Source organism: Euprymna scolopes, chromosome 11 (genome assembly GCF_053919585.1).
Source record: "Euprymna scolopes isolate OS-2025 chromosome 11, ASM5391958v1, whole genome shotgun sequence".
Lineage (NCBI taxonomy): Eukaryota > Metazoa > Mollusca > Cephalopoda > Sepiida > Sepiolidae > Euprymna > Euprymna scolopes.
In genome coordinates, this window is record NC_136492.1 from 90,861,130 (window position 1) to 90,876,268 (window position 15,139).

At 33.5% G+C, this 15,139-nt stretch overlaps 1 protein-coding gene across 9 annotated transcripts in view; it reads right to left on the reverse strand.

The window, feature by feature from the left end:
* The window catches only part of LOC145287959 (disks large homolog 1-like), a 909,452-nt gene extending 897,336 nt beyond the window's left edge, over nucleotides 1-12,116 (reverse strand). For 4 of the 9 annotated variants that reach the window (XM_080135923.1, XM_080135919.1, XM_080135921.1 and 1 more), the window contains exon 1: nucleotides 11,593-12,116. In XM_080135923.1, the coding sequence (XP_079992049.1) occupies nucleotides 11,593-11,611 (19 nt within the window). In that variant the 5' untranslated portion in view covers nucleotides 11,612-12,116. The remainder of the gene's footprint in view (nucleotides 1-11,592) is intronic. The other 5 variants (XM_080135930.1, XM_080135917.1, XM_080135911.1 and 2 more) reach the window with 2 other exon arrangements.
* Between the last annotated feature and the right edge of the window lie 3,023 nt (nucleotides 12,117-15,139).

The following is a 15,139-nucleotide window of genomic DNA, read 5'->3' on the forward strand; positions in this document are numbered from 1 at the left end:
CGTGAAGGTTGCTAAAATCCTTGTGAAACAAACTGGATTCGAACTTAGGACGTGCAGGTCGTCAGTCTGGGTTGTTAACCACTAAATCACCGTCACCTCCCTCTTTTTAAGGTTATTAAATGGGAATCATTTGAAGTTATCATATAATCTGAAGAAAAACACGTTTGGAAAATCAGGGCTCTATGGACAAATTTATCCTAAGTTGACCTTTGACAACTAAATATTTTCGTTTACTATCCAAATAGAAAAGTTACTAGCCAAACTCACATGATTTTTAGAATATGAAATCTTCGTTCTGTGACGAGTATGTCCATTATAAAGATTTTTCTGTTTTTTTTTTTAATAAGTAATTCTAAGTATACAACAAATTTTATGTTGATACTTGAAGGCATAAGCATTCTAATTTTTTTTTTTTTTTGACAGGCATCACCATTATCAAGGCCAAGAGACCACTCAAGGATAAGGGTTTAAGAGTGTACAGTAGAAATTGGACAATATAGTAATCGTAATGGAAATTCGGTAAATTTGATAACTTATATGGAACGGCTCAAGAACCTATTTATGTTAGACTTGAACACAACCATTGTAGTCAGCCGGAAAGCAGGAAAACGGAAGACAATTCCACAGGCGTGCAGTTCTAAGAAAGAAGCTTTGTTCATGGAATCGACGTTTAGGTTTAGGCACAGATAAAGTGTGGAGGAATTATTGATAGTGTTTTCAGCTAGACGAGTGTTTCTTGTGAAAATTTGGTAAAGGGTGACCATAGATTGGAACTCGGTCAAGTACTTGCTATGAAAATAATGATAAAGCAGAGACAAACTCGCAACATCTCTTCTGTGAGAAAGAGGTTGCAGTGAAGAGAAAAGGACATCCCCTACGAGGCTACAAAGTCTATTTTGAACTCTATCAAGACAGAGTAAGTCCTTTCTAGCAGCTCCTGCCTAGATGTGGCAACAGTACTCCATCCTTGGGCGTACCTGGCTCTTATATAGATAAAGAATCGCATCAGCAGCAAGATATCTACTGGATTGATAGAAGGATCCCACCATTTTTCCAGCAGTCTTGGCAACAGATTTAATGTATGTGTTCCATTTAAGATCAGGAGTAAAGGTCAAGCCCAGAAGCCTGTCAAAACTTGAGGCCTCCCAAAGACGAAAGCCATTCATTTCAATTGATGCCAGATGGGGATCAGAGCATTGATGATGTAAAGATAAAAGCTTGGTTTTAGATGCATTAAAAGTAATAAGCCACCTCTTTCCCCATTGTATTACTACTTGCTCAAGATCAGAAGAGAGAGAATCAGAGAGAACTTGGTCGTTTATGGTCTTAGATATGCTACCATAGATAGTAGTGTCATCAGCATAAATGTCTACAAATGATGTAAGGATGCGATTTGGAAGATCATTAATGTAGATCAGGAAGAAAGTTGGGCCCAGGATGGACCCCTGGGGAACTCCAGCATTAATACTGTGAACCTCTGATTTCTGCCCATCAACTACTACTCTTATGAACCTATCAGAGAGAAATGATTTAATAATTGAGAAGACATTTCCAGCTATACAGTAGCTGAAGATCTTGTGAAGTAAACCTTTATGCCATACTCTATCAAAGGCCTTTGAGCAATTGCCCTAGAAAGGTAGCCTCCCTCGAGAGATTCGCTAATCCTATGAGATAGGACTGTAAGCACATCTGTAGATCTAGCAGAACGGAAACCCTATTGCGTGTCACTAAGGTTATTTTTGCTAAGATGATTGATTACTCCTCTATTTAACAGATTCCAGCAACTTATTCATGATGCACAGGAGACTTATTGGCCTGTACTGAGAGGGAGAGTTTTGGTTGAAGTCTTTTGAGTACTATAATTGGAATACCGTCAGGGCTGGTTGCTTTACTGGAATCAAGGTTTTTGATTAGCTTGGCAACATCATGTACAGATATTTGTATATCACATAGCATGTTTTCTGATACAGGAGGAAATATTGGGGGGGGGGTTAGCAGCCTTGGTCACAAATGGTAGAATTAGCTACAAAGTTCTTGGCAAAGAGTTTGGCTTTGTCTGATGCTGACGAGACTACCTCAGGTCCATTTATGATAGTTGGGATAGAACACACGCTTCTGTTCAGGATTCTGTTTGCTATTTGCCAAAACTGGTGAGTACCAAGTCGCTGCTCAGCTACTTTGGACTTGACAAACTGAGCATACAACTCAGTTGCGTTCTTTATTAATTTTTTACAGTGGTTGCTGGCAGTTCTGAAAGTGGCTTTAGTCTCAGTACATCTATTACGTTGGAAGCAATGGAAAAAGTGATTTCTGTGCGCAATGGCAGCAGCACATTCTGGAGAGAACCATAGCTGGCTGTTAGGTTTTTGCTGGAATTTTTTGGATGGTATGAAACGATCTATACCTACAATTAACCATTCTGTCAGATCTGATACTATAGAGAACACATCCTTTTTAAACATGGAACGCAGAGGTAGAGCTGATATAAATGTACAGAAGCTATCCCAGTCAGCCATACAGTATAGATATACTGTATGATGGAGAGGTACATCTGAGGACTTGTTACATTTCATTTTTATCTTAACTGATACAACAGAGTGGTCGGAAGATCCAAGTGGAGACAGAACGGAAGCTGAACACAGTTCAGGTCAAGTTGTGAGAAAAAGGTCAAGGAGACTTGCATACTGGCCGTCAGTATCGGGCACACGGGTGGGTTCGTAAACAATCTGAGTGAGGTCATAAGAAATGGAGAAATCATCACAGATGTTTGTTTTTTTTAAACAGCCTTCATAAAAAAAAAAAAAATTTTTTTAAGAATATTGTTCTATTAAATTTTTGTTTAAATAATTTAACTTTTTTTTTTTTTTTTTTAAATAAAACGAACAAAAAAAAAATGAAAAGATTTTTCACTCATTAGTGAGCTTTGGAAGATTATCAGTGAAAGAAATGCAATCGCCAAAAGATAAGCGTTTCATTATTTGTAGTGGTCACTTTGAAAAATCACTCGCAAATGCGACTGTTTCACTACGAATGTAGTTGGGTTTTTTTTTGTTTTATGGCATATCAACCCTTTTCAGGTTTTGCCGAATCCAGTGATTTTGAAGAAAAAATTTTTAATAGGATATATTTGTTTTTTTCAAGTCGGTTTCTATTTAATCCATAGTTTGGACCATAACAAGTACTACCACTGTGTCAGAGTGGACCTGGGAGCAATGGCAATTAAAGGGTGGCTCCACACTCCCCAAAGCCCACAAGCTGGGGCCTCACGATCGGATATAGTTTAAGGTCATATCCAGGACCGGACAATATAAGGAGACATGTGCTAAATAGGAAACTGTTGGTTTGGGTTTAGTGGAAGAATGGATGAAAGTGCTTGGGTTAGTAAATATAGAATAGTTCAGCTAGCAGGGTCGGTTGGCATAGAAGGGCCCAGGAAAACAGGGAGGGGGTGATAAGGATGGAATTTGAGAAAGAGAAACGAATAAAGACCCGACAGAGGTGGAGTAGTTTATAAGTCGTATTCTAAAAAGCATTCAACACACACCAGCACGTAAAAATGGATAAAATTTATGTAAAAAAAAAAAAAAAACAAACAAAAAAAAAAAAACTAGGGCCTCACCATCGGATATAGTTTAAGATCATATCCAGGACCCACTCGCAATGTAGAGCCCTGGAAATGTGTAAACATGTTAGAAATAATGGAGATTTTAATACAGAAAAGAACCGGAAGTAGTGCATTTACCTTATGGCGCAAAGTTATTTTTGTATCGCTCAAGATGACAAAGTATTTAAACTTTTTTTTTTGCCTATGAATACGTAATATCAAATTAAGGTTACCCTCCCCCCTAAAAAAAAAAAAAATAAAAAAATAATAATAAAAATGTTCCTAATGTCATAATCTTTCATTATCGCCGCTTTTACACTATTCAAATTTTGGGAGAAAAAAATGTTTAGACCATCGATCTTTATATTTATCATAACATAATTTGGCAGTATTCTTTATTCCCTTATCAGTCACAAAGATTTTGGGCATTTATTAGTATAGACAACAACAAAAAAAAAATGGTCAAAAAACAAACATGTAACAAATAAACGTTACCAAAAGTTACTCTTCTACCTACCTAGAGAAGTTGTTGATGTTTTAGCTTAATTTAAAAGCGTTTAATTTGGAACACGCGTAGTGTCGAGTCGCTAAGTTAGCACGACTAAATTGGGAGAAACGGTCATCTTTGAATTTTCGAAAATCGCTCAAAACTCGAAAATAAAAATCCACCCAATAAGTGTCACCGTGACATTTAGCGAGTGGATTTCTATCAATATGTTTTTTTTTTTTCGAGTTATAAAGGACTCTCAAGTTTCTCAGGAAAGCATCGTCATGTTCGCCATCTTGTGGTCGTTCTATGAATTCGACACTTGTTATTCGAACCGAAAATAGTTTAACATACAAAACTTGTCCAGATAGAAGAGTACTTTATCTCACCTTTAATAGCATTTATTTATTATATATTTGTTTCTTTGCCACTTGTCCATTGTAAAACACACCCCAAAATGCCTTATAACAATCAGCAAATATTTCAATCGAGGGCAGTTAGATAAATAATCGGTTTAAATGTGATGAAATCCCCCCCCCCGCAAATTGGGATAAACATAAGTTGCTACAGTCTAGAAGAATTTCTTCTTAATAAAGAAGAGAGAAAAGATTTGAAGTATAGTATCACAACAGATCCTACACTTTAACGTTAATTCTATTTTGAACAACAAAATAGAAAATCAAATAATTTAAAAAAAAATGTAAGCCGACAAATATTCTTGGGAGGACGTGAAAAATAAACATCGATTTTTATTTTTAAGCAGACGAATTTTCTAATTTAACATTATGAGTTTGTGTTAATTTCAATCACGTGACAAATCCGTGATTTTGATTAGTGGCGGGCAAACGAAAAAACATACTAACTATATTAATTTAATTCATTTTCGATAAAACTAAGTTTTACCTCCTCTTAAGGGTACTCTTGCAGTCATGCTCATGCACGTATTGATTCGTGCTGCTGCTGAAATAATGTTATTTAAAAAGCCATTCTTAACATGGGGAGGGGAGGGTGTTTTTTTGTACCTATTCTGTATTTTAACTTTACAATTGAATAATAAAAAAAAACTTTAAACTTGGAAATACGATAAAAAAAGATAGCGCGGATCAGTAAGTGCATTAGCACCCCAAAGTGTAGTATCTGTTCTGATACTACACTTTTATTCTGATCTCAATCAGTGGAGGAGAAATTCTTTTAGACTGAGGCCTTTTTCATTTTTGTTCCTATCCAGAATGCCCCATTTGGGGGAGCTGGATTTTCTCCACATTAAAAACCGACCTTTCGTCTAACTGTCCTCGTGGGGAGGCAAGTAAATAGGAACATTTTAAAGACACCCGTGCCGTAGCAGTGTCAGAAATTTCGTGAAAATAGTGAATAATTCCACCCCATCTTTCCAAGCTTATAACTCCTCGAAAAATGTAATTCAAGCCCTAATTCTTTTTTTCAATTAAAGGAGTAAGGACCAAGGTTTTATTAAAAAAAAAAAAAAAAACAAAACAATGTGTTTTTTTTTTTTTTAAAAGGTTTTAAACTTCGGACTTTACAGGTAAATTTCTAAAAAACTGATTTTTTTTTTTGTTTTAAATTTGAATATATTATTTATTGACCTTTTCTCTTCAATTTGTGATATATAAACCTATTAAACATAAATTAATTATTTACTTTTTAATAGACATTTCAAAATGAGAGGCGTAAATTATTCGACCCCCTATCTTTCTAAGCTTATAACTCCTCGAAAAATGTAATTCAAGCCCTAATTTTTTTTTCAATTAAAGGAGCAAGGACCAAGGTTTCATTAAAAAAAAAAAAAAAAAAGACAAAAAGAAAAAATGTGTTCTTATAAAATAAGGTTTTAAACTTCGGACTTTACAGGTAAATTTCTAAAAAACTGATTTTTTTTTTTGTTTTATGCCGTGAACTACTCCAAGCACTGAACATTTTTCTACAAGTTTTAAATTGTAAAAACTGAGCATTTGTTAGTAACAATGTTACTATAGACGGTGTTTGTTAAGATACTCGACAGATCGATTTTTTTTTAATATATGGTTTTAAGCAAGAACAACTGTACTTGTCATATCGAAAATAGTAATGTATCCAAAAATTAAAATTCATCAAATAGAAAATTAGTCAAAAAAATTATGGAAAATTAATGAAAATTGTTTTTTACCTAGACATGAACACTTTGAAGATTGCGAATACAGGGACATACTTATCTCCCTTTTCGCCAGTGTAATGGCTGACATACTCCTTTAGTCATATTGTGTAGACTTTTTTTTTCTTTTTTTACTAAAAACACAACAGTTGTTGTGCTCTATAAAATGTTTGTAATTTTTTGATAAGTACTGTTTGTACTTGAAACCACATATTTAAAAAATCGATCTGTCGACTGCATCTTAAGCACCCTATAGACAAACCGAAAGAGTAATTAAGAAACATAAGTGTCCTAAGATAGATAAATAACCTAGTGTTCGAAGATAAAATGTCTGCCTGCACAAGGGCCCTTGATAATCGCTTAAAAATTAAAAATACTGGTAGAAACATACCCAATAAATGTCATCAATCATGCAAAAATATTGTAATGTTCTACCGGTGTTCTGTTTAATTTACGATTCTTTTGGAGATAATCAAGGGTCCTCGTGCAGAGTTTATGGATAGCTATTTTGGTTTCGTTCTCAAAGTGGACATTAGGTTTGTTTTGAACAAAAATATTTAAAAAAAATACGTTAAAACACAAACGTATTAGGTAGAAGAATAACTTATATCGCTTTTGGTAACATCTGTTATATTTATATTGCTTCTTTTACCCCCCCCCTGTATTAAGATACCTACCCGGGGGGGGGGGGTTGTATTACTATACACAGAGAGGTACGAAAAAGTTGTCAAGAAAACAAATATCAAAGGGCAATAGGGTTTGTATTACTGTACACAGATTCGAAAAAGTTGTCAAAAAACAAATATAGAACAAATAAATGTTATCAAAGGCAAGATAAGTTACTTTTCTACCTAACTGGATATATTTTTTGTGTTTTTATTCAGTGTAACATGTTTATTCAGCTCGAAAAACATGCAATGTTTACCGATGTATTGGAAAATTCAAAATGGCAGCCGACTGTCTCTCGGAGAGGGTACGTTTGGGAAAAGGTATTATAAATAATAAACTAGACAAAATACTGTTAGAAATTCGCTCAATATATGTTACCGTGACATAAGTTGACATGTATTCGGTTGTTTTCTAACAGTATTTTGTCTAGTTTATTATTTATAATAAACTTTTCCCAAACGTACCCTCTCCGAGAGAGTCGGCTGCCATTTTGAATTTTCCAATACATCGATAAACATTGCATGTTTTTCGAGCTGAATAAACATGTTACACTGAATAAAAACACAAAAAATATATCCAGTTAGGTAGAAAAGTAACTTATCTTGCCTTTGATAACATTTATTTGTTCTATATTTGTTTTTTGACAACTTTTTCGAATCTATGTGTACAGTAATACAAACCCGGGCAATAGAAGTTACTTTTCTACCTAACTGGATAAGTTTTTAGTGTTGGATTTAATGTAAAATGTTTATTCGATTAGAAAAACAAGTAATGTTGAACGCGCTGCGGGAGAAAAAAAAAAAAAAAAAATGGCCGTGATGTGACAAAGGCTCGATAATCACTTTAAAATAAGAAATAAAATAAAATGGCTGTCTTGTTCTCCGGCAGCATTCAACATTACTCGTTTTTTGATCAATCTTTTACCTTAAATAAAAACACTAAAAACTTATCCAGTTAAGTAGAAAAGCAATCTATTTTTCCTTTGAGAACATTTGGGTGAAAGTGTACTGGGGGACCACCCGAAGACATTACGGGTAGGCTGAAAATAAAATGCCTTCCATGTTAAGGGCTTTCGAAATAAACACCCAACCTCTCCATATTAAGAACGGCTTTCGGAATAAACACCCTTTGGGAGTTGGACATAATGCACATCGATCTTTATTTGTTATATATTTGTGTTTTTTTTTTTGGGGGGGCAACTTTTTCGTACTTGTGTATAGTAGTACCTATTTACAATGCCTCCCCACGGGACAGAGTTAGACACCAGGGTCGTTTTTTAACGTAGAGAAAAGGTACAAAAATAATTTAAAAAATTGTCTCAGTCGTGAAGGACTGATCCTCCATCGAAAGAGAACAAGAAATGGAAGTGCAGCATCTGAAGAACAGATACTACACTTTGATCTCGACCAAAAGGCCAACCAGATACCCGTATTTCCTTTTCATGGTCGTCCGGCGCGAATGTAGACGTCACGATTTGACTGTTCTTTCTTTGTCCAAGGGAAATATCCAAATAGCCTAAATAGTTTCAGAATACATGCATATGATTAGAGGGAGGGGCTATTCCTAAAAATCCTAAGAACATTAAACACACCGGAAATATACAAGTTTCTATGCTTGTGTTTAAATGCCAGTGGCCCCTTAAAATAACACTCGGAAAGTAAAGGTATGGAATGTCAGTGGCTGCTGGCTGAAATTTATAGAGGAAGGAGGGAGAAACAAATCTGTTGGTACAAAAAAGAAAAAAAAACTACCACTTAAAAAAACTTGTATCCTATCTTAAAAAAAAAAAAAAGGATGAAAATCGTCACTGAAATATTGAAAACTTCTAGAAATAGTTTCAATTTCTTAGCATAAGGACATATGACTGGATTGGTACAATAAATAAATAAAATATTTACCATGACTCATATTAGAACTTTCGCCACCGTTTTTTTTTTTTTTTTTTTTTTTTTTTGAGATGCAAAATAGAAATAAAAAGAAAATGGTTAATTTTTACGACGTGCTCCAGCATATTATAAGCACCCTAACTTCGAATGTGAAGAACGGCTTTCGGAATAACCCCCCCAACCTCGAAAGCCGTTCTTAACATGGGGAGGTTGGGGTGTTTATAATACGCTGGGCACATCGTAAAAATTGACCAAGAAAAATTGATTGTATTGAAGTTTTTAGCTTTAAGATAGTTGTCTTGTAAACATTATCTTAACTAAATTAGTTTTAATTACCCAACAATATTATGACCTGATTATTACTGTATTTTTTTTCTAATAAATCTGGCATTTTTAAGTATGGACAACAGACCGAAAAAGTGGCCAAGAAACCAGTAAATGAGCTTAAGTACTTTTGTTACAGCGCTATTTTTATAAATTTTTTTCCAGGTTAAATTCAAGTTTCACGAGGTGGAAGCACAATAGTTACAAAAACACCCTTCCCATGTTAAGGGCTTTAAAACGGTAACGAAAGTGCATAAGCACCAAAATAAATGTTACCAAAGGCAAGGTAAGTTATTCTGGTACCAGCAGTGCAGTGCACTTATTGATCCGTGTTGACATAACGTTATTTAAAAAGCCATTCTTAACATGGGGAGGGGAGGGTGTTTTGTACCTATTATGTACTTTAACCTTACAATTGAATAAAAACAAACAACAAAAATTTTAAACTTGGAAATACGATTTAAAAAATAGCGTGGATCAGTAGTGGGTGGGATCAGTACCTACCTGGGTGGATCAGTACCTACCTGGATCAGTTTTTGTATTTTACTAGCATTTCAGCCCGGCGTTTAAAAAAAAAAAAAAAAAAAAAAAGCGGTCAATTTTTTAAACTTTGACCCCTATAATGACTCCTTAACATTTATTGTTTTGGGCTCAAATCAAGTTAAGTTATATCCATGTCCAAGGAACCTATATCTAAAATTTCAAGTGTTTACACCCAAAATTGTCGGAGGAGTTTGGTAGAGTTCTCAAAGGTCCAAACCGTCCACACTGCTGGCCGAAAACCGATCAAATATTTTTCCAAATCTCAGTACCCTGTATATTAAATTTCGAGTCTGTAGACTTAATATTGACAGAGTTATTGCGTAGTGAAATGTGCACACACACACACACACACGTTCACTTTTATAGATATAATTAAACCAAATTATAAACGTATGAGTTGGTCAAGACGTTTCAATGACAGTCCTTTTAAAGCTAAAATCTTTAATAGAAAAAAAATTTAAGATAATAACTTTGAACAATTGGCGTTTTTGGTTTGTATTCAATGTTTTTTTTTCTTGGGTTTAAAAAGGGGCGGGACATTATGGAGATGAGCGGGGGGGGGGTCAAGATTTTAAGTACAAGGTGAATTTTTTTTTCACTTTTAAAATGAACTTTTAGAAGTAAAATATAAAGAAAAAAAAAAAAAAAAAAAAAAAAAAAAAAAAAAAAATGGTGCTTAAGCACATTTGTTACCGTGCTATTTTTAAAAATAGTATAAGATTTACGATGGCTTTTTTTTTTTTATTAAAATGTTAGGTGAAAGTCCAGAATAATTACAAAACACCCTTCCCATGTTAATAAATTTCTACATAACGATATTTTTTCAGCACGGTAACAAAAGTGCATAAATACATTGGGGGGGGGGGGAACAACCTCCTAAATAAACTAACACTAGCTTTGATACATTGCCTTTTCTATCGGAAGTTTTTAAAAGGTTAAAAGTTTTCTTTACTCATCAATTTGGTAGTATACGTTAATAAAATCATTTATTTTTGCGATAAAAAAAGAAAAAAGAAAATGAACAGATTTAAAAGAACTATTTATGTACTTCTAAAATTGAATTCAATCTTGGTAAAAAATTTTTTTTTTTTTTTTTTTTTTTTTTTTTTTTTTTTTTTACGTATTTAATACTTACCATATTTCAATAGATCAGGATTTTTTTTTTTTTCAAGAAAGTTTTTACTTTTTCAGTAAATAGATTTTCTGGGGAAAATAATAGCTAGTGACTATTGGCAATTTATATTTAACTAAAATAAACATTAAAACTTTAAAATAAACACGTTGAAGACATTAAAATTTAACTAATTTAAGTACTTCGCGTGAAAATTACTTTTTACGTTCAGTAGGCAGAAAACGAAGTGTAGTGTGCTAATATTTTTATGAACGACGACAGTAGTTTCTAAGGGAGAAATAAAATATGATTTCTAAAACTTTAAATCCGGAAAGAACATACTTAGATTTGCATTAGTATATATTTTTATAGAATCACTCCCGTCTTAAAACAGTTTTTTTTTTCTTGTGTATAGGTCGTTAAAAACATGTTATTTAAATTCATCAAAGTATTAGTTTGCAAGGTATTTACATTTTAAATTATGGTTTCGGTTGAAGACGGGAGAGGGTTTAGAAAACATTTTGAAAATGTTATTGTTTAGATGAGGTAAAAAAAAAAAAAAAAAAAAAAAAAAAGCAACACGTTTGCTAAAGTTGAAGTTTTTGTGCAATATTTTTTTTAACTAATGCTCACTCTACAAACAAACAACAACAACAAAAAAAAAACACATGTAAAAGAAGACATTTCTACGATGATCGGTTTTTGTATACTTAAAGCTTTAAGTTTTTCTGCACCGTCGTCGTAAAACAATAATATACACATAAACACATTAGCGCGCACCTTGCTACATAATTAATATAAATATATATGTTTACTGACCTTGCTTCCGCACGGGCATGGTATTAATTGAATATCACTCCAATATGTATACGTCCAATGTTGATGTTGTCAATAATGATACGGAAATAAAAGACAAAATGTGGCCAAGGTATCACCTCCGGGTGTGTGGTTAAAAATGATTATCCTTTAGTCGAAGAAAGTGAATGATAGTATAGTCACCAGGAAAGCGAATAGTGTCCTGTCTTTGCAACGGTGGCAGTAGTAGTAGTGTTAGTAATGGTGGTATTAGTAGTACATTTAGTCGTCCTAGTAATAACGAAGCGACGATTAAAAGTTTGTCGTTACTACGAAATGAGTTTTCTTGTCGCTGTCAATAAGTTAAAACAGGAGGGAAACAGTTCACGCCCAACCCTGACCTAGCATATATATATATATATTTATATATATATATATATATATATATATATATATATATATATATATTTTTTCCCTCTTCCTTTTCGTTTTACTGAACTTTTTCCCTACCAGTTTTTTTTTCCTTCAATTTGTCCACATTTTTTAAATTTATTTCATTTATTTATTTACTATTATTCACGGTCACGGTTATATTGAAATTGTTTTTTTTTTTGTTGTTCTTTTTTCAGCTTTAAGACGTTTGTCACTAAATCATACTTAACTAACCGAAATGGTTAATTTTTTTTTTTCAATGGCAACCTGCTTAAAGCTGACAACTTCAATATTACCTTTTTTTTTTTTTGCACCTTTAATATTGGAATGTCATCATACGGGTATTTATAATATAACTTCAGGTATAGTTTGAAGTTGCTATTTTTCAAAAGTAGGGTAACCAATGAAATATAACGAGGTTAATACAAGAGTGCTCAATACGGAAGTAGAGCTAGTTACATTTTCAATTTGTCTTTAAGCAGTAAGCCGAAACATGCTCATGATTGTACCTATTTACTATGCCTCCCCACGGGACAGAGTTAGACACCAGGGTCGTTTTTATGCTCATGATTGTAGCAACAAATTACTGTTTATGTAAAGACAAATTGAATATATATATATATATATATATATATATATATATAGAGAGAGAGAGAGAGAGTAAGATTCTGCTCTGTGTCAGGAAGTCATTCTCCCAGGCATTACCTTTTCCTCCTCCTTCGGATGGGTGGGTGGGGAGTTATTATCGATAACATAAAGCGAAAGCGCTCTTACCTAGATATGTCAAACGGATTTAATCTAGGAGTACCTCTCTAGCCCCCCCCTCCAAAAAAAACACATAAATTTCTTGATTTGCTGAAGTCAAGTGGGTAGTAGACATTAAACAAATACCCGCGCCTAGTAAACGCCATTTATTTACATATTACACAGCGTGCCATCGGCTTATATAAGTTTGGATTATGGTTGGTTCTCTTCGAGAACGCAATCCCACGAATTACCTTCTTCAATCAGAAGGATGAATTGATTTATTACCAATCACCCGAGGTGCCCCTGTCGGAAAATGCCAACAAGTTCAATCCATTCCAGCCCCCTTCTTTTTTTTTTTTTTTTTGCAAACATTCAGAGTGGCCCTTTTGTGTGTGTGTGGGGGGGGGCGATCTGGATTCCCCATTTTAGAGTGACCTCATCTGTTCTTCAGATGATTGCTGCTGCAGCTGCACTTCAATTTCTTGTTCTCTGTCAGTGGAGGAGAAATCCTTCACGACTGAGACAATTTTTATTTTTGTTCCTTTTCTCCACGTTAAAAAACGACCCTGGTGTCTAACTCTGTCCCGTGGGGAGGCATTGTAAATAGGAACCTCATACCTGTAACCTGGCTATATGGCGGAGGAGGGGGAGGGGTAAGTAGATAAAGAAAAAACAATAGCGACAAATAAAAATATATCATGTCGGCTTTATTTTTATTTGTTTTAATCGAACGGAAGATACAAATAAACTTTTTAAAAAGTTAACGCGAGAATTTTCTCTTTTTTGTATAGTTGGGTTGGGCACTCCGGCACTGGGCAGTGGCCACCGTCCATCGACCCAGGGTGGTGTTTCGTTTCTCCTACTTTTTTTTTTATTAGTCAAGTTAGCATCCATCATTATAAATAGTTGCTTGGATAATCATTACAATTACCGGCGTCATTTTAAATGAAATACACTTGCGAAATTATTTAGAAACGATTGAGTTTTCGATACCTACTCATTTATGATCTATTTGCGTTAAAAAAAATTGAAAAGAACTTAAAAACCTTTAAGGTTCATGCAAGTAGCGATTTTGAGCAAAGTAGTCATCTTTCTTTAGTGAGGAACGTAAACAAAGATTTTTGCTCGCAATCCGTATTAAAACTAATGTTAAAGACTTCTAACTTCTATGAACTATTTTAACGCAAATAGGTTACACATGAATAGGTGCCACAATTTAAAAAAAAAATAATTTCACAAATGTTTCACTAAAAATAATTTATGTCGATTATAATAATAATTACCGTTGAGTGTAGTGGGATTTACAAACGTAGTTTTAATATATATATATATATTTTTTTTTTCATAGCCGACATAAAAATAATCAGTAACAGATATTTAACAGAAAAAACTTGTTCGCTGTGATTTTTTTTATTTGATATAAGCGGTATTTTATATGTGTCAATCAGGTCTAACTTGACAAAATCTTGAAGTATTTTTGCATTAAGTTACATTTCCTTGTAATAACCAATTTTTTCACATTCACGTTTTAGATGTTTTTAGTGCATTCAGATAATTAATTAAAAACGGAATTAATAAATTATTTAAAAGATGAGAAAAATGCTATTTGATAGAAGCGGCATTTTTTTTTTTTTTTTTAAATTACTATTATTTTCTAATGAATATGGCGACCTCTGACTTGTATGTCACGTAGTCTCTCCGTGTCAGTATTCATGTCAGAAGTGTTTAAGGGGGCTAAATTTAAAATTTTACATCTTTGCATATATGAAATTAATTCACTACTGAACTGATTATATAAAAAATTCCAAACACATGTTCGTTTTTTTTTTTACACAGAAAATAACAATTAAAAAAAAAATCATCAGGTAGCTAAAATCAACGTTAAGTACATAATATGACATTTCATGTCAGATGAACATTGAATAAATAAATCTGGGCCCGTACAAATGCCAATTAAAAGCAAAAACTTTTTTTTGTATTTTCAAAATAACAGTTATAAAAGTAAATTTATCGACGGCATGAATTTTTTAAGGAATTTTGTCAAAAACGTGTTTCGTTTATCTACTCAGTTGTGACCTCGTTAAAAATATTTAATGATAGAGGCGGCGAACTTTAAATTGAAAACTTTAATTGCAGATTTGGCAACTAAGGGTCATTTCATAGTTCAGCTTGGTTTGGCAATTCACCATAAAGAGACTGACATCCAATTTAGCGTTTGAAAACTGCAAATGATACGATCAATTTACCGTAGATTGTGCTGAACAGTGAACAAATAATTTCAGAAATAGACATGTCAACTGACGACCAGCAGACCATCTCGTTCGTTCGATTTAACTCCATTAGATTTGCAGATATATAGTATCATGTCTGCGTTTATATGATAACCCAGACA